Below are 18,907 nucleotides of genomic sequence, written 5' to 3'. Positions count from 1 at the left end.
TCTGCTACTTTCAGGTCAAGTCCTTGGCCTCTCTGAACATCATTCCTATGAAGAATATGGGGCTAATAATGCCATCCATTATTTATTTGCTTATTTACTTATTGACTTCTCAAGATTATTTGTATAGAGTAAAAATATACATACGAAATCATTCTGGTTTCTAATGTTAAAATCCTAAAAAGCATGGTTATTTGTATATTGTTCCTATGATTAATTCAACTCTACTTTTGAATGTGAGAAGCAAGATGAAAATAATTTAAAAATTGATTGTTTTCAGTCTTCTACTGACTGAATGAAGTAGCAATAAGAAACTAGAAAGAAGGCGGGGGTATAATTCAGTGGAAGAATGCCGGCCTAGCATACTTGAGGCCCTCAGTTCAATCCCTAGTGTTATAGCTAGGATATGAGGTGTCCCCCAAAAGCTCATATGTGAGATAATCCAAGAAGGTTTAGAGGGAAAATGATTAGGTCATGAGAGCCTTAACCCTCTAATGGGATTAACTGAGTGATGGCTGAAGGTAGGTAGGGTATGGCTGGAAGAGGTGAGTAATTGGGGGCATGCCTTTGGGGTATATATTTGGTGGGCTGAGCTTAGTCTCTCTCTGCTGCCTGATCATCATCATCATTTGAGTTGCTTCTCTCTGCCACACTCTTCCACTGTGATGTTCTGCCCAACCTCAAGCCATGAGGAATGGAGCTGGCTTTCTATGGACTGAGATCTCTGAAACCATGAGCCCCCCAAATAAACTTTTCCTCCTCTAAAATTGTTCTTGTCAGGTCTTTTAGTCACAGCAGCAAAAAAGCTGACTAAAACATCTAGCAATTGTGGGGTGGGGTTAAGAAGAGAAGAATGTAGGAGGAAATACACCTGGAAGAAAATCTGGCCAACTACCAGATCACACCAGGAAGAGGTCTGAGAGAAGTTCTAATGTCCAGTGACACCACATGAAAAGCCCTCTAGTGAACAATTATCTCTAAGAGCAGAAACAGAGAAGAGAATTGAAAACTACGACCTTTTGTACCCTGTGATTTTTCTAAGATAACTCTAGAATCATCTGTCATTTGGAAAGAGAACCATATGAAAAATGATGGCAGTTGGCAACATTTCTCCTTGAATGCAAGCAATAATTTACTTGGTGGACATCATAAAAATAAAGGGTTCAACACCTAACAAAACAGAAACAGGAGAAATGTTATAATATAAATCTTGAGTACTGTCTATTGGTTTCAACCACAACTAATTATAAATAATTATAATAAATAATTATAAGTATTCAAGATGATCAATTTATTAAAAAATCCAAATTCAGGTTCTGAGTGGGAATAAAGCCTATCTATGATACACTCCCAGATCCTTAATACTTTCTGCATCTTAATGATATAAACCTAAGCAACAGAAAGTTTCTAATTATTACTTCACAGAAATCTGGAGAAAAATCAAACTTATTGCTTCTCTTATATGCAATTCTTAATCATTTCATATATTTTTAAAATAACAAAATTTCTCCAATAAAATATTCATGTTATTAATGTATCGAAAACAGAGTACCCACATTCTACACATAGTAATTTTTTATTGTAAGACAACATATTGCAACTCTTTACACAAAAATTTCTGGAAACAAACTAGACATTTGGCCCTACAGCCTTAAGTTACAACATTTCTCATCAGGATGATTAATCTTTACGAAAAGGCAGGAAAACAAGACAGTGCCGCCCACTATGACATTTTGATTCTTTGAAGAAAAAAAAAAATCCCAATCTAGTTCATGAACTGGAACCATCATTTATAAAAAGTATGCAATCCACCAACAGTACGCTTTGATTATATGATTAACAAGATCATTATCTTTCTTATTCTTTGCATTGAGAAAAGTGTACTGACATTAAAAAGTGGTTCTAGCAACATTTTACCTAGAAATCTGATAAACCTTTGCCCAGGAACCAACCAAACTTTAATAACAAGGTTATTTCATTTTTTCCTTTTATGCTTACTTGAAAAAATATATAAACAAGAGATAACAATAGAGATTAAAAAAAACACTCAAATGATTTGTACAGGACTTATTTTTATGCAACCTCTCCATATCTTTCTATATCCAATGATGTATTTTTCAGATGTTAAGCATCCTGCAGCTGTTATGAGCTGGGCACATGCATGTGTGTGCACACATGCTTGAGAAGTACAGCAAAAGCATCATTGTGGTCACATGGAAAGGAAGAGAGGAAAGAGAGGTGTGGATCAGCAGGAAGAGGTTTATCCGCAGGCTCAGAGAGTTTGCTCTTGGTCATATCTAAAAGCTCTACCCTAAAAGTAGTTAAATCTGACATTTGATGCCTGGATCTTATTTTCTTCCCTCACTTTTAAAGAGCTTAGGTGGGGAGTGAACCATATCTAACTTTGCAAACATGGTTCTACAGAAAGTAGCTGTCATTAAATTAACTGTTCAATGGGAGGTATGAGAAGGAAGGGAATCATTAAAGATAGTGTGAGTGAGAGCAGAAGGAAGTGGCTGTAGGGAAGGCAAGGAAAAGGAACAAGCACAGGAAAGAAAAAAAAAATGAAGGACAAGAAAACAGCTTGTAAACAAAGTTCAGAAAACGATCAATTTGTCCACTTAACTTTAACTCATTTACCTGTGTTATTTTTTCTATTCCCTGGAAGTTGTGCTTTTCAAAATGTTCTGCTGTATTTAAGAAAGTATGACGTTCTAGATGGCGGCAATTACTCAGGACAACCAAAAGTCGCTGCTCCTAAAAGGAGAACACATCTTTAGAAATACATTTATAGCAACACATGACAAGTGTAAAAGATAAACCTTATCACTTCTTAAATTTAATTATAATCTCTTGCTCTTTAACCTCTATATTGCATGCTTTCCTTTTCTTGACTATGTCTTTCCTAACATTAACATAGGCAGAAACATCACATAATTCTACAGTTCTACTAATTGCTTATGATTACATAATACACTAAAGAGTCAAACAGGAATTGGAGATGTGCTCAGGCATAGGTGCTTGCCTCACACGGGCAAGGCCCTACATTCAAAAATAAAAAATAAAAAAATAAAAACCACCCCCAAAATAAAAAAATAAAAAGAAAAATCAAATAATGTTTATTATGCCAATTTTATGTACACAAAAATGTTATACAAATGGATACCTTAAATAACTACATAAAGTATAGAAATTATCAGAAAAATTGTTTATAAACTTTTTATAACTTGAAAGAGAATAATACTACCCTTTTATCTGTTTGATAGGCTCCTTCAAAACTTCAGGCTTTTAAGAACTTTTTTGTGTGTAGGAATAACCTTCTAATAGGGAGTGAGGGTCCCTTAAGGTCAGGGGATTCTTCCACAGGAAGTGATCAGGTCTGTCAAGTGGAAGGAGTAGAGCTCCATTTGCTGGTACATTCTCCAGGGTCCTGTTCCACTTAAGTAATTTCTTATAAAAATGATCAGACCCCAATACTTATAAATACAATATCCTACAGTTCAGAGAAACTGTGTTTGTAGATAAAATTCTGGGAATGGCCCTTGAGGCTGCTACTGTGGTCACTGAGGCCAGGGGTCTTGTACTCCTGCTGGTGTGAGAGCATTCTCTGGAACAACTGTGACTCATCTAGGGCCTTAACTCAAAATCCTTGACTAAAACTAAGGCAAAGCCACTGTCTAGGAAAAATTCTCAACCACATTTGGCATATTCTTTCTGTATGGAAAAAGAATAACTTGCAATAATGTAGTTCAGTATAGAAAAGGCAGATACAAATAGGATGATGTTCTTTGAGTTACATGGATCAAGGATGAACTAGAGCCTTTGAACTCAATTGCCAAGCAAATCTTGCATTTTCCAATAATTTCACTTAGTTCAATCAAGTATCCACAGACCTTCTAAACGTCTTTCTTTCTTTTCTGGGGACGGTGGTCGAGCAGGTGGGGAGGTAACCAGGAATTGAACTCAAGGGTACTTAACTACTGAGCCACATGTCCAGCTTTTTTTTTTTTTTAACTTTTTAAATTTTGAGACAGGGTCTCACTAAATTGCTTAGGGCCTCACTAATTTGCTGAGGCTGGCTGTGAACTTGCAATCCTCCTGCCCCAGCCTCCCAAATCCTTAGGATTACAGGCATATGCCACCACACCCAGCTCTAACCAGGTTTTTTTTAATTTAAAATGTTCTCATCTTTATTTCTGGCAGAGTATAGCCTACTCACTGCCCTTTTTGGTCCTAATCAAACACAAATAAAAAGCCAAAAAATTTAATTAAAGTAACTTCAAACAAATGAAAAAATTGCTAATGGCTCTAAGTCAACTTGTGGATAGGAAATGGGACATATAACAAAGTTAACAGGGTGATATTATGTATAAAACTCTTTTTCCATATTAAGTGGATAAGTGGCAGAAAAGGTACCAGAAAGAAAACAATGGGTAAGTGCTAGAATTTGTACAGATGAAGCCAGGAATGGCAAGACCATATCTCCCCCTCTTGTTCCCAAGCCTACTTCTGCCATTATGCAGTCCTTTCAAAGCACATGGGCATAAGCAAACTGGACATTTCATCAGTCATTCCAAACATGATATACTCCTCAGAAACCTCAACCACTTTCTCAGTTTATGAGTCAAAAAGCTTCATACCCAGCAAACTCAGCCTCCTGAGTCTTCTCTACACTGGTAGTGAATTCTTTTTGCTTGATTCTCCCCAATGTAATATATATAGTTCCTCTTCAAAAACAGAAAAACTTCTTGAGTTCAAGTCTCACACTTAGTAAGCATATTTTTCTCTCAAATCTAATCAATCAGATGAAATAAAAGTGGGAAGAACAAATGAACACCATAATCAAATTCTTAGAGTTGCATGGTTAATCAAAAGCTTATTATTAGCACCTTAGAGGGAAACGAATATTTGAAAAGAAACAGCTCAAACTGATCTAATACAGCACTTACAGATGAAAAAATTTGGTCTGAGGTATTATTTTCTTCTCAGTTATCCAGGACAGGACCAGGCTTGGATGTCCTCAATAATATCCCTGGTTATACAGTGAATAAGGCACACACTAGGATGTGAACCTGTGTTCCCTGACTCAAAATCTAGATCTCTTTCTAACCATAGATAACAAAAGAATTAAGACAGAAATCATCTGAAAAGATGGGCCAAATTAAAAAGGCATCTTCCAATGGGGAAAAATAGGAACTGAATTTGGTAACAAATGGACAATTTTTGGTGAATAAAACAGGACAAGCTGATATCAGCAAGTATAAAACACAGGAGTGGGGTAGCCTCTGAGCATAAGCTCAGTGTGAGCCAAGAGCGACAACTTTGATTCTTCACAGGAGGCAAGTCACAGAGAGTCTGTGCTTGCTCTCATGCTCCACCTCTGAAGAGGTACAGATTTAGGCTCAGAGCAGCAACCCCATGTCTGGGAATGCCCACAAGTCAGTCGAAAAATATCTAAATGGATACAAGGCATCAATAAAAGAAAGCAAAGCAGTTTTCAAACACTAGAAAAGTTACCATGTACAAATTAAGCTTATTCTGAAAGAAGGAGGAAAAAGTACAGTTGGCCAGATGGATGGAAGGTCTATCAATTTCAAAGACCTTTCCTTCAGCCTCAACCTTCTCTAGCATTCTTTCTTTCCAGGTTCACATGAAAAGACTGGTTTAAACTTCGTGTGTGGCCTTCTCCTGTCACTCTCCTCCAGGACAATCAGCTGTTCCTTCATTAACCTACAGAAGCAGCTCCTACAACACAGCCCACAAAGCTGAGTTTTCATCTCCCATAACCTGATCCTCCTCAGTTTGATTGTTCAGCATCTCTTTGCTTAAATGCTCTTTTCCGCCTGTTCAAAGTACACTGCTCTACCAAGATTTCCTTCTTGCGGAAAGAGTCCGAGAAGGGCAATAGCAGGGTCAAATGGTGGTTCCATTCCCAGCTTTCCCAGGAATCTCCAAACTGCTTTCCAAATTGGCCGCACCAATTTGCAGTCCCACCAGCAATGTACAAGTGTACCCTTTTCTCCACATCCTCGCCAGCACTTGTTGTTGTTTGACTTCATAGTGGCTGCCAATCTTACTGGAGTGAAATGGTATCTTAGCGTGGTTTTGATTTGCATTTCTCTGACTGCTAGAGATGGTGAGCATTTTCTCATGTACTTGTTGATTGATTGTATATCCTCCTCTGAGAAGTGTCTGTTCAGGTCCTTGGCCCATTTGTTGATTGGGTTATTTGTTATCTTATTGTCTATTTTTTTGAGTTCTTTGTATACTCTGGATATTAGGGCTCTATCTGAAGTGTGAGGAGTAAAAATTTGTTCCCAGGATGTAGGCTCCCTATTTACCTCTCTTATTGTTTCTCTTGCTGAGAAAAAACTTTTAAGTTTAATTAAGTCCCATTTGTTGATTCTTGTTGTTAACTCTTGTGCTATGGGTGTCCTATTAAGGAATTTGGAGCCCGACCCCACAATTTGTAGATCGGAGCCAACTTTTTCTTCTATCAGACGCAGAGTCTCTGGTTTGATATCAAGCTCCTTGATCCATTTTGAGTTAACTTTTGTGCATGGCGAGAGAAAGGGATTCAGTTTCATTTTGTTGCATATGGATTTCCAGAAGATGCTATCCTTCCTCCATTGCATGCTTTTAGCCCCTTTATCAAATATAAGATAGTTGTAACTTTGTGGATTAGAAGACCTTAAAAGAGCATGCTACAGGGATACTGCCACATCGATGTTCATAGCAGCACAATTCACAATTGCTAGACTGTGGAACCAACCCAGATGCCCCTCAGTAGATGAATGGATAAAAAAAATGTGGCATCTATACACAATGGAGTACTATGCAGCAATAAAAAATGACAAAATCATAGAATTTGCAGGGAAATGGACAGCACTAGAGCAGATTATGCTCAGTGAAGCTAGCCAATCCCTAAAAAACAAATGCCAAATGTCTTCTTTGATATAATGAGAGCAAATATGAACAGAGCAGGGAGGAAGAGTAGGAAGAAAAGAGTAACATTAATCAGTGACATGAGATGGGAGGGAAAGGGAGAGATGAGGAAAATTGCATGGAAATGAAGGGAGACCCTCATTGCTATACAAAATTACATATAAGAGGTTGGGAGGGGAATGGGAAAATAAAAAAGGAGAGAAATGAATTACAGTAGATGGGGTAGAGAGAGAAGAAGGGAGGGGAGGGGAGGGGGGATAGTAGGGCATAGGAAAGGTAGCAGAATACAACAATTACTAATAGGGCAGTATGTAAAATTATGGATGTGTAACCGACGTGATTCTGCAATCTGCATTTGGGGTAAAATTGGGGGTTCATAACCCACTTCAATCTAATGTATGAAGTATGATATGTCAAGAGCTTTGTAAAGTTGTGAACAACCAATAAAAAAAAAAAAAGATTTCCTTCTTGCTCTACAATTATTCCTTTTCAGCAAATGATGAGGAGGCTGGGGTTGTGGCTCAGCGTAGAGCGCTCGCCTAGCACGTGCAAGGCCCTGGGTTCGATCCTCAGCATCACATAAAAATAAACAAACAAAATAAAGGTATTATGTCCAACTACAACTAAAAAATAAATATTAAAAAAAGAAAAAGAAAATGCTGAGGCTCTCTGTTAGTCACACTATAACTACTGGCTATATATCCCCAATATTATTTTCATGTTGGTCTTTATCTCATTCTATTAATGTGGGTTCTCCTAGAACCCCCATTTTCTGTTCCTGGCTGAATGCTTTGACCCCTCTATGACCCAGTCAGCTGCATGTCTTGCTCTGCAGTCTTCAACCTGAGCTGGGCCTTACCTCTGGCATTAGGAAGCTGTTTGGGCTGTTGCTGAAAGGTACCCGAAGATGAGCTGTGCCATTGAGTATGTGGAAACCAACCCACCCTCAGTCAGATTATTTAAACCTAAACTTCATAACTCGGGCTCCTTTTGTGGATATTTATTCTCTTGTCCCCTGTCCACTGAGAGGAGATATGGTAGCCCTTCCATATGTAAGCATTCTAATAAATGCTTTGGACTAATCACCATGCATTTTGAAATCCCAACAGGCCCCATTCCAGGATGGTGTAGGGCAGTACCTTGCAGGAACTCCCCTGCCACCATATCTGGGGAGACTCTGAGTATAAGTTCTGCTGCACAGAACACTAGTATTTTTCTTAGTATTTTTATCTATTCATAGGCCTTCTATTGTGTATGTATGGCTTATTCACAAATCTCTCTAGGATCCAGACAAGTACATCAAATCACCCAGAAGTTATCTATGACTGTCACTCATTGGACAAATATGCTCCCAAACTAAGTTTTCAATCTTTCTTTAGAAGCTGTTTATTTCAGTGAATGGTTAACATTCTCTACCTAGTCATCCAAATGAGCAAACCTAGAATAATATTCTTAACTACTTTGACTAGACAATACTTTTCCCAATATGCCAAACACATTATTATTTAGGAATATATAATTAAAATTACTGTGGAAATAACAAATAACAGGGTAGGAAATTCAGATGTTCTTTTTTCTTGATACACACACACGCACATGCACACACATACTCAATAAATCATCACAAATCAGAGGAAGTTATTTTTTTAACATAGATAGCTTGAGTCTGGATTCAACATCTAAGTTTGCCTACATGATCAATGTCTATATCTGAATCATCACGTACATGTATACGTGAAAAATGTGTTTGTGTGTGTGTGTGCACGTGTATGCATATGCATGTGTGTGTGCACGTGTATGCATATGCATGTGTGCATGCACAGATAGTGATCTGGTTTTGTTTTTGCCAAGAAACCTGTATTCAAATAAAATGGGGATCTCACAGAAACAAAAGAGGGAAAAGCAGAGCTTCTCTGGCTGAAAAGGCAACAGACGAGAGGAAATGCCCTTGTCCTGTGCCTCCTACCCAGAGGATCAACTTTCAAACATCAGAGAACTAGTAGGACACCTTTTAACATTCAAGAACCTGCAGGGATGCAACAAGTATACAGGAGTTTAAATGCAACTCCAGCTAAAAAGCTTTCAATATGGAGTACATTTAATTATACTTTACTAAAATCTTCACATAACATAACATAGCTCCCATGTATAGGCTCTGTTTCGTACACATGCTACAGCAATGATGAAGTAATACTCAAAGTAATTCAGATTGATTTATGGACTAGTCATTAAATAATTTTAAATGGCACATCCTACTTTATTTTTATTAGCTTACTTACAGAAGTCAAACTGAAGTCTTCATGAATACTTCCAAACAAATCAGGAGAAGAAACATCTACAGAAAGACTAAATTATAGAAGAGTTACAATTAAAGCACTGAAATTAAAAAATGTAACAAACTATATATAAATTTCACTTTAAAAGGTTTTGGTATAACTATAATGCACATTTTTAAAAGTTTTTTAAAAAATCTTTTTTAAAAAAGGTTTTGGTGCAAAGAAATCAAATAACTTTCTGTGAGTTTCCTGAAAACATTTTAAAATTAATCTCTCAAAGAAGGCACAGTGGGCTATCAATTAACATGGGCCATTAAAAAAAAAACAAAAACTGTTTTTGGACCTTCTCAAAACTGGCATGAATTTAAAACAAACTATCAAAGGAAAAAAAGGTCAAGTAATTTTACTCAAAGTGTTTCTATCAGAATTTCCAGGGGGCTTTTTGAAGCTTGCTTTCATAATAACCCACTTAAAGGTGAGGTGAATTAGGAAATTAATTGATAACCCACAAACAACTAGAAACAAAACTGGAGACAGAAGGAAGGACATATCATAAACACACCATTCCTTTTCTTTAAACCTGACTGAAATTAAAATTAATATAGAAGACTAAAGCAATGAAAATATCAACTAATATTTTAAAACAGAGATAATAAAAGAAGGCCAGTCTGAAAAACATTAAAACATGAACCAAAGATAAATAACACAGCACTAATATAAAATATATTTGATAAATCTACTGAAGATAAAGCTCAGAAATACATTATACCTGTTTATCTAATACATTGATATATGAAAAAATTATAACAGAGCAACAAGGAAAGATTTATTTAATCAATAATATCAAGGTTCTGATTAACTATACACACTTTTGGCAATGTAATAAACTAAATATACAAAATCAAATCAGAAAATCTAGAAGAATTAAAAACTTATTTTGCCTTCAAAGAGGTAACAGTTTTGTATACTGGAAAGCAAAAGCCAGTACTAAGAAATAAACATTCAGAAAAACTTGGTGTTAAGAAAACAAATTCAGCATTTTATACTATTGTCCAATATAGCCACACTTTGAAAAACCACCCCATGAATTTGTAAATACCAAGTCAGGAAGTATTCTCTGGAGCTCAAATAACTAAGCCTGGCCCAGGCTAAACTCTAACCAAAGGCTCAATTTCTAACAAGAGATCTGGTTTAGCACCCTAACACCAGGAATATAAAAGTAATCAACTAGGAGGTATACAATTTCCTGCTATTTTATTATTTATAAAACCTGTTGTTTTAGACAATCTGTAAGCTAATTATGTTTTAAATTTGTTCAAAATATCTGTAATATGGTTACAATAAATTCAGAAGATAAAAAAATTATGGAAAAAGCATAGGCCACATAAAATCATGACTTTAATATAAACAATTTACCTCTCTTACAGGAAATCTCAGAATATAAAACCAAATATGTAACTTCAGTCTATATTTTTAATTCTCTTCAATGCATTGATGAAAATAATTTCACTTTTACTTACTGTGTAGTATCTATATCAGCATCAGGCTTGGTGCTCAATTGTTCCAAACAGTATATAAAAACCTAAGTCAAAGATAGTTTCAGTGACATGAAAATTATTTTACATGAAATAGAACTATCTATATCATCAGTTGTATGTTGTCAGGGTATATTAAGTATATTTATATGTGTATATTTGTGTGTGACAGGTATGTTGCTTCAATATATACCACATAAGAGATAGAAATTAAAAGCACCTATGGTTTGATCAATTAAGTTCTTGAATATATTTTAGGAAAAAAAAACGTTTTTCTTTCCCTTGTTCATTCAGTAACATTTTCAACTTTGTTTATACAATGTGCCTACAGAGAAAGAACTGATCCCAATCAAAAATTTTATACTCCAGATAAAATGTAAACAAATAATTATCATTTAATTTACTCTAATGGAGTGATCTAATGGAAATAGAAATAAAGTATCATAAGAACACAAAAATGGAAAGGTTAACAAATTAAATATTCAGATATTATTAAAACAAGCAGGAATTAATCCTAGATTTAAATACTATTTTGATACCCTATTTACTCTAAACTATTATGTACATAGAAAAGATTCAAATATGAATCCATATTTAACATATTATAAATACATATTATATACATATTATAAATAGAAGGAGCTGAATATTAAATGCATGTATGATCCCAGACTTTGGGTATCACAGCTGTTAAATATTACCTGCATGATATTGATGCTTAACTGGCAAACCTCCTCCTGTGTTTTAGGTTGTTGAAAGACCTGTGAAGAAAAATCATGATTAAAACTTTTGGACTTTCTAAGAAAATAAAACTATTTACAAAGTTGAATACAAACAGTTAAAACTGCTATATGTGTGGACATCTTGCTCTGAAGAGCTGGACCACAGGTGATTTCCTACCTAGGGTAGTTCTGGTCCCAGGGTGGCTGACAATACCCAGGTCAGTCATTCACTTCATACACAAAGTGTTGCCTACAACCCTTGTACTCATATTTTAACTTTTATCATCCCATCTTAGAATTAGAAATCAACATATCCTGCAGTTAAGCTAAAAAAAAATAATAATAATAAAATACATAAGCAATAAGGAAAAGAAGTTCTTGTATGGCAATGACTCAGAAATTTTAAACTGTGGAAAGGATTCCTCAAGAAATTCTGAAATGGAGGTGGAATTGAGCAGAAACTTACACTGGCTTCCCCAGGCTTGCACTCGAGAACGACCTTCAGGGACTGCAGGGAGTGCACAATGCACTGTTCAAACTGACATGGCTAAAGGAAAAAAATATCCATATTCAATTTTTTAAAAAACACAGGCTATGAAGACAACTTAAGTAAGTAATGTGGCCAAGCACTCTAAATTTTCCAGGAGTTTGGAAAGGAAGAGAGATACAAATAATCTGACCAATAATAATCTAGTCACCAAGTTTTAGATTTGGCATGTGCTTTTTGCACTTTAAAATATTTTTAAGTAGGTCAATCTTAAAACTAAATTACATCTCATTTTACTAGAAGAAAACTCAAATATCACTAAAATTTTTCTTCAAAATTTTACTCTTCTGACAAATGATGCAATATATAATGAGCATATATGTTACTTTATTTATTTATTTATTTGTTTGTTTGTTTGTTTGTTTGTTTTTGGTATTGGGGATTAAACCCAGGGGCATTTTACCACTGAGCTATACCCCAGTCTTTTATTTTCAGACAGGGGCTCTAAGTTGCTTGAGGCCTTGCTAAATTGCTGAGGCTGACCTGTGATCCCCCTGCCTCAAGCTCCTGAGTTGCTGGAATTATAGGTGTGTGCCAGTGCACCTAGTTTGAGTTTATATTTGAAACACTAGTATATCCCAGGTATATTCTGGGTTGAGCTGTTTCCTCAATGTTCCACATCTCTGGCATGGTTCAACAAAATCTAATGTTAATAATAATGATCTGGAGGATGCATAAGATCTGTAAGTGAAATAAATAACTGCAGTCATATATACATTAACTGAAAAAAAAAAAGAAACTCGAAAATATGTCCAACCAATGGCAACTAATAAGCTTGAATGAATTCTAATACCTTAGGCTCCTACGTATGTCAGAAGTTTTACTCTGGATGACAGTGACACAAGAGTAAGACAGAATTCTCATGAAATGCTTATTTTAGCCAGGACATACAACCATGAAAGTCACAGTCAAAACTGTTTTTTTTTAAAGCACAGAAATATAAATTTTCAACTGCATAACAAAATAAGCATCATGAATAAAACAAATAAAACTCAGAGAAAAATGGTGCTAGAGGGAGGTCTTCTCTAAATAGGACAAAGAAAGCCCCTGAGATGGCAAGAATACTGAGGCTGAGACCTGAAGAGCAAGAGGGGAGGAAAGTAGCAAGTTTTCTGGAGGAAGACAGTATGCATATGGGCAGGGGTGGGGGTAAGAAACTGCCAGCACTGAAGGACAGCAAGTCATAACCTCTGAGTGTGAACACAAGCACCACAGAAAAGGTTAGGATTTATTCAAGTGGCACTGAGCTGAGGCAGGATCAGTGCTCAACCAACCATCTCTGTGCACAAAATATGGCATGAACCTCTCCTCAAAATACGCACTAATTTTTTAAAAAAGTGATTGGGGAAAAAAAACTAACAGAAGAAAGAAGTGACAAATGTATACATATTTTTAAAAGACAAGTTTATTTCCTTATAAAAAGTAGCCCTTTTTTTAAGGCACAGAGTTTGTAGATTCTTTACAATTTTCTAGATATGCAATCATATAATTTGCAAGTTATATTATTTTTTTAATTCCTTGTAATTCTTAATGATCCCCTTACCTCCTAGCTGGTTTGTTCTTCTCCACCCCTTTCCCTTGCCATGTTGCAGGGCATGTGACCTCCATTCCGTGTTGAATAGAAGTGGTACTAATTAACACTTTCTTATGAATAGATGAAAAAAAACATCAACTAACATCAACTATCTTAAAGCTAAAGATTTTTGTCCATCAAAGGCACCATTTGGTAAAAAATACATTAAAAATCACCATTTCTTTATGACAAATGTTTGAAGAGATAGATATGTTTATCTGAATTTTAAAATTATGCAATTTTAAAACATTACATGACATCCAATTAATATGTACAATGTTTATGCTTTTATGTATCAGTTTAAAAATAAATTTTAAAAATTTAAAAAAAAAAAAAAAGTAGCCCTGACTTAATGAAAGCTAAAATAGTGCCTTGGCTTTAATGATTTTATTGCTCTCTTAAACCACCAGAGGGCACCATAAAGAATATTTTTAAATATTAAGTAGAAAACAAGAGGCATATAGGATGATGACTGCACAGAAAGCATTTAAAGAGTCAAAATGTTTATTAGTGCCTAGCATGTGTGAGGCTTGGTGTTTAATCCCCAGCACCATGGAGGAAAAAAAAAAAGTTTGTTAGATGAACTGACCTTAAACTTTGACCTCCTGCCTCAGAAGGCATGAAAATTTAAGTTGTTAAAACAATGATAATAACCATAATATTGAAAATAAAATGAAAAATTCAACTATGAACAGTTAAATACTGACATTCGTGTGTGTTCACTTAAGTGTTTCTTGTATTACAATTTAAAATACACTTTTAAAATTTTTACATTTATATTAACACAATAAATGGACAGGGAGTAACAGAAGCTCAATGAGCAGTTTCAGTTAAATTGAGAATAAGTGACAGTCTAAATAATTGTCTTTCCTTTTTTCTAAAAAGAATCAAATAGTGCTATCTCTGTGTATTTTCAGTGAATCATCCAAGATAGGTGACTACTCTATAAGAAGTGATCACAAATCATTCCAGTTCCTCTGAAGAAGAAAATTCTCAGAATTATCCAAATTGAAAAAAGGCAGAAAACATTTTCAACATGAGAAGAAAACAGGATGCTTTCAAGTAAGCTGTTATGGAGCACTGAAGGGAAGTTCTAATTAAAGATAATACTTCAGCAGAAATAACAGTCATAGGTGGCAAAACTCAACATTCATTTCATTAACGTGATAAGAATGTTTCCCTATAGCACTCACAGGAAAAGAAACAAATGGGATTGGTAGTATGAAAATGTTACGAAAATATAAATTAGAGGAATGTGACAAGCTTTGCAAGAACTAAGTCATTGTTCAAAGTCTAAGAATTTTACACACATACATAAGGTTAAACTACTTTAAATTAGATTCTAGACTTGTGCTGTTAAGTGTTGACTTATTTTTTCTCTTAAGAGAGATCCATGCTGAATGGCTAAAACCTTGGTCAGCATTATCAGATCCATTCTGTTGGCTTATTTCTTCAAAGACATTGACCAGAAAGTGTATTGGCTGACTCCCAATGTGCTCCTTCTCATGGATCATTCGTTTCATGGTCTACTGGGGTTTAGATCTTCCCTACACATACTTACATGGCAAGTCAAACAAGGAATTAGCCATTTTACGGGTATAATTGCACTAGGGTAGTCAAACTTTAAAGACAGACTACAAACACATTTTTGTAGCAACTATCCCAGGTCATTTTCACAGAGGACAATTACAATAATCAAGTACACAAACCGTCTTTGGTTACAGTGACTGTCAGTGAAGCACACACTGGGCTGACCATATATGCTAGAAGTATTGACTTGAAGAAGGACCTAAACCCAATAGCTATTTCATGGCTGAGGATCAAAAATATATATATTTTTTTTTAATGAAACAGAATCACAGCAACTGAGACTTAAATTTTCTCAAACTGAACATATACTCCCCCCCATTTTTCTTTGCAGAAAACTAATTTTAGGCAGGTATCACAAACCAGGAATTAAAGTGATTTGATATTTAATTTGCTCATACCTATTTCATTTGGGGCAAGATACTCAGTGGATGACAGTTCAGCGATCTCTTGGACCTGTCCTTCAAGCATGCTATGATAATTAGGACAGGGTTGTATAAAACAGACTTTACAATATAATAAGAAATAATGTAAACTTAAGGAATTTCCATGGAGGCCCCATTCATTACACATGTTCAATTAACAAATAATGATTCTTTATGTTTGTCTAAAATTTTACAGTTTACAAAAGCTTCAGTCTACGGTATCTCATTTAATATTAACTCAAAACACTGGGAAGAATTATTCTATTCCTTTCCTAATTAAAGCACAAGGGTTAGTCAGGTTATTTGGCTTTTTCAGGATAAGTTCTGATTCTAAATCAAATGCAGTATATTTTCCTCCATACCAGTGCTGTCCAACAGAAATATAAAGTGAGCCACAAGAACAAAATTGAAGTGTAGATTTCCCAGTAGCCACATTAAAAAAACTAAAACCAAATAATTTTAATAGTTTATTTAATTCAAAATATACAAATATCATAATTTCAAAATGTAATCAATAATAAAAGTTGAAATATTTTACATTCTATCTTATAGGATCTCAAGTGGCTGCCCTAGTTGCTACACATCTTTTTCTTTGAATTTAATGTGAGGGGGAAAAAGATACAGAATAGCTTTTATTTAAATACAAATAACAGTGACAAATGGAGTAAATCTAATTAAGATATTTTTATTCTAGAGATTCTTGGAAATAGAATTATAATAAATTTATTAAAAACAATAAACTTTTCTAACTCATTTCAAGCATGATTTAACAAAAAAAAAAAAAAAAGGAAGTTAAGCTTAACTAAGTTGTTACTTAATGTAAGGAATGCTTGCATATATTTGTATCACCTTAATGTAGAGCCTTCAATTTTGGAGAAATACAACAAGCCCCAAGTTCTCCAATTGCTAAAGGAAGATTATTAATAAGATGTTCAAAATTCAAGGAAAAGAAAAAATATTATGTGGGCGTTTTGTCCCTCAGCAGCCTGGCTCCTCATTGGTTTATAAATCTGAGCTGGTCAAAATCATTTTATTCTTGTTTTCTTATCTGAGGCAGGGACCAGAAGTATTCTTCCCACAACTTATTTTCTCCCTTTTCTCACTAAGGTAAGACTAAAATTGGGAGCAGCCACAAACTCGGCTGAAAAACTTCACTTCCCTGCCTCTGCTGCTGAGGATGTGGACACAAAAATGTGTTATGCCAACTACATGTGGGGAGAGCTGTCAGCCATGGCTCCTAGAAAAGTCCTGGACTTTTTTCCTAACAGGAGTGAGGCTGTGAATTATCATGAGGTCATCCTGAGCAGAAGCCAGTACAAAGAACCACAGAGAAGGCAGAGGGCCTCTAGGTATGGGATTCTTGAGTTATCTGGCCAATGTGTGAGAAAAAGAAATTTTCTTATATAAGCCGCTAGGATGTTTTATTGGCAAATGCCAATCTTACTGACACACCCACATACAGGATTATTAGGGGGATTCATAAGTCAGGTATAAAAACACGATAAATTATGAAAACTATATTCATAGGTATTTTGAAACCTTAAAACCTATATGAAAAGAACAGACCATGGTTATAGTTGCTGCCTGACCTGTAAACACATCTGCAAAGATTTGTGCTTGTTATTTTTGTTTTGTTAAACAAAGCTTAGGGGCTGGAACGAGTATTTCTTCTGTCCAGTTTTTCTGAAAATTTGAAGTTGCTGAGTAATATGGAATTAAGGATAATCTGTTTTCTAAAAACTAATGCAAACAAAAATAGTGATACAGGAAGAAAAGGAGCCACTCTAAAAGAAACACATTGTTTTCACTAATTGTTAAATAAATGTGATTAGCATTAAGCAAAAATGAAAAATAAAAAAAGCTTATTTTTCTATTTTCAGAAAACTATTTAGAGTTGTAATGCAGAGAGCATATACTCCTGATGAATGTAGTAAATGATTTATTTTTAATATAATAAACAATAATGACTAATAATGAAAAAGAATTTAAACTTACTAGAGAAGTCAATCCTTCATTATCAACAATCCAGTCCTCCTTTTCAGCTAATCTCTTTATTTCTACAAGGAAAACAAGCATACAGTCCTTTTCATTATAATTATCTCACTGATATTTATAAAGATAAAAATCTACAAAGGGTATGGCTTTAATTGTTTTATATAGATTTGTAAAAACCTGATGAAAGTAGGAATAGAATTTAATTTTTGTAGATTTAAAAAACTAAATATGTATTGCTTACTGGATTTTTCTAATAAAATACTAATATAAATAAAAAATTTTTATTACATAGCCCAATTTGGAAAATAGGCTTAATGATCACTTGATTGAGGATAACTTATTCAGTACTCTAAATTGGACATATAAGCACAAAATAAGCCCTACAATATTTTTTTCCCTAAAACTTCTGATTAATACGTTGGATTCTATTTGAATGCTAGACATTCTTGACAATGGCAAGGCAGCATAGTTCTCACTTGGCTAAAGGAATGCAAACTGCCCAAACCTTCAACATTGCAGGCTGGCACAGACTCCTGGGGAGAAAGGGTGAGGGGATGAATTAAGATGGGAATGTTCAGCTGCACAATGTATTAACTACCAAGTCTACAGTGATGTGACTTCCCCACTTAAAAAGCCCAGTGGCAGATAGTAATGGTTTGTGTTATTTCTAACAATGTTCTCGAATGTTTTCAAAAATATTTAATACCCAAAAGGCTGCTTTATAAAAACTAACCTTACTGCTTCTTATGATTCTATGTAGAAAATCCTGAGAAAAATTAAAATGCATCTATAATTTCTAGTATTCATAATACCATTGCTAATAGCCTTTCCTCAGTTTTACATTGTTTTTTCTAAATTAAAAAAATTAAATATACACATATTTTTGAAACCAAATCCATATTTTATATATTACATTTTCTATTTAACATTTGCCCTAAGGATGCTCTTATATTCTGAACTATTTTCAAGTATACCTGCCTCAATTTCTGCATGTCTTTCATCTCAGCTAAATTGATTGGAAAAGATACCAAAATGGAAAAACCTCTGATGAACAGATAGAAATGAGATGAATTTCCTAAGAGTACTTTTCACTTATTTTTAAGGATTTGGAAGCTGAAAGAAGAGGGTATCAGATAACTATTGTCCAAGTAAGTCTTATCAATTTTTCTTAACACACCTTCTGCTGTGTGTTGTAATGTGACCATTACACAACGTACACGGAGATCCAAAATAAGATCCTGGATAGTCTGCAACATATCATTAGGAATTTCGAGGGCAGTCAATGATTCATAAGTAAGCCTAGGA

The 18,907-nt window shown here is 34.7% G+C and overlaps 1 protein-coding gene across 2 annotated transcripts in view; it reads right to left on the bottom strand.

Annotated features, from left to right (window-relative positions):
* The window catches only part of EXOC2 (exocyst complex component 2), a 212,368-nt gene that overhangs the window by 70,226 nt on the left and 123,235 nt on the right, over positions 1 to 18,907 (bottom strand). For both annotated transcript variants that reach the window (XM_081293718.1, XM_081293719.1), the window contains 7 exons: positions 18,780 to 18,901; positions 17,603 to 17,664; positions 11,942 to 12,022; positions 11,455 to 11,514; positions 10,739 to 10,800; positions 9,222 to 9,288; positions 2,638 to 2,754 (listed from right to left, as the gene is read on the bottom strand). In XM_081293718.1, coding sequence (XP_081149844.1) covers positions 2,638 to 2,754; positions 9,222 to 9,288; positions 10,739 to 10,800; positions 11,455 to 11,514; positions 11,942 to 12,022; positions 17,603 to 17,664; positions 18,780 to 18,901 — 571 coding nt within the window. The remainder of the gene's footprint in view (positions 1 to 2,637; positions 2,755 to 9,221; positions 9,289 to 10,738; positions 10,801 to 11,454; positions 11,515 to 11,941; positions 12,023 to 17,602; positions 17,665 to 18,779; positions 18,902 to 18,907) is intronic.

The sequence above is a fragment of the Spermophilus citellus genome, assembly GCF_964194105.1.
Source record: "Spermophilus citellus genome assembly, chromosome: 5".
Classification (NCBI taxonomy): domain Eukaryota; kingdom Metazoa; phylum Chordata; class Mammalia; order Rodentia; family Sciuridae; genus Spermophilus; species Spermophilus citellus.
This window is presented reverse-complemented; position numbering and strand designations above follow the sequence as displayed.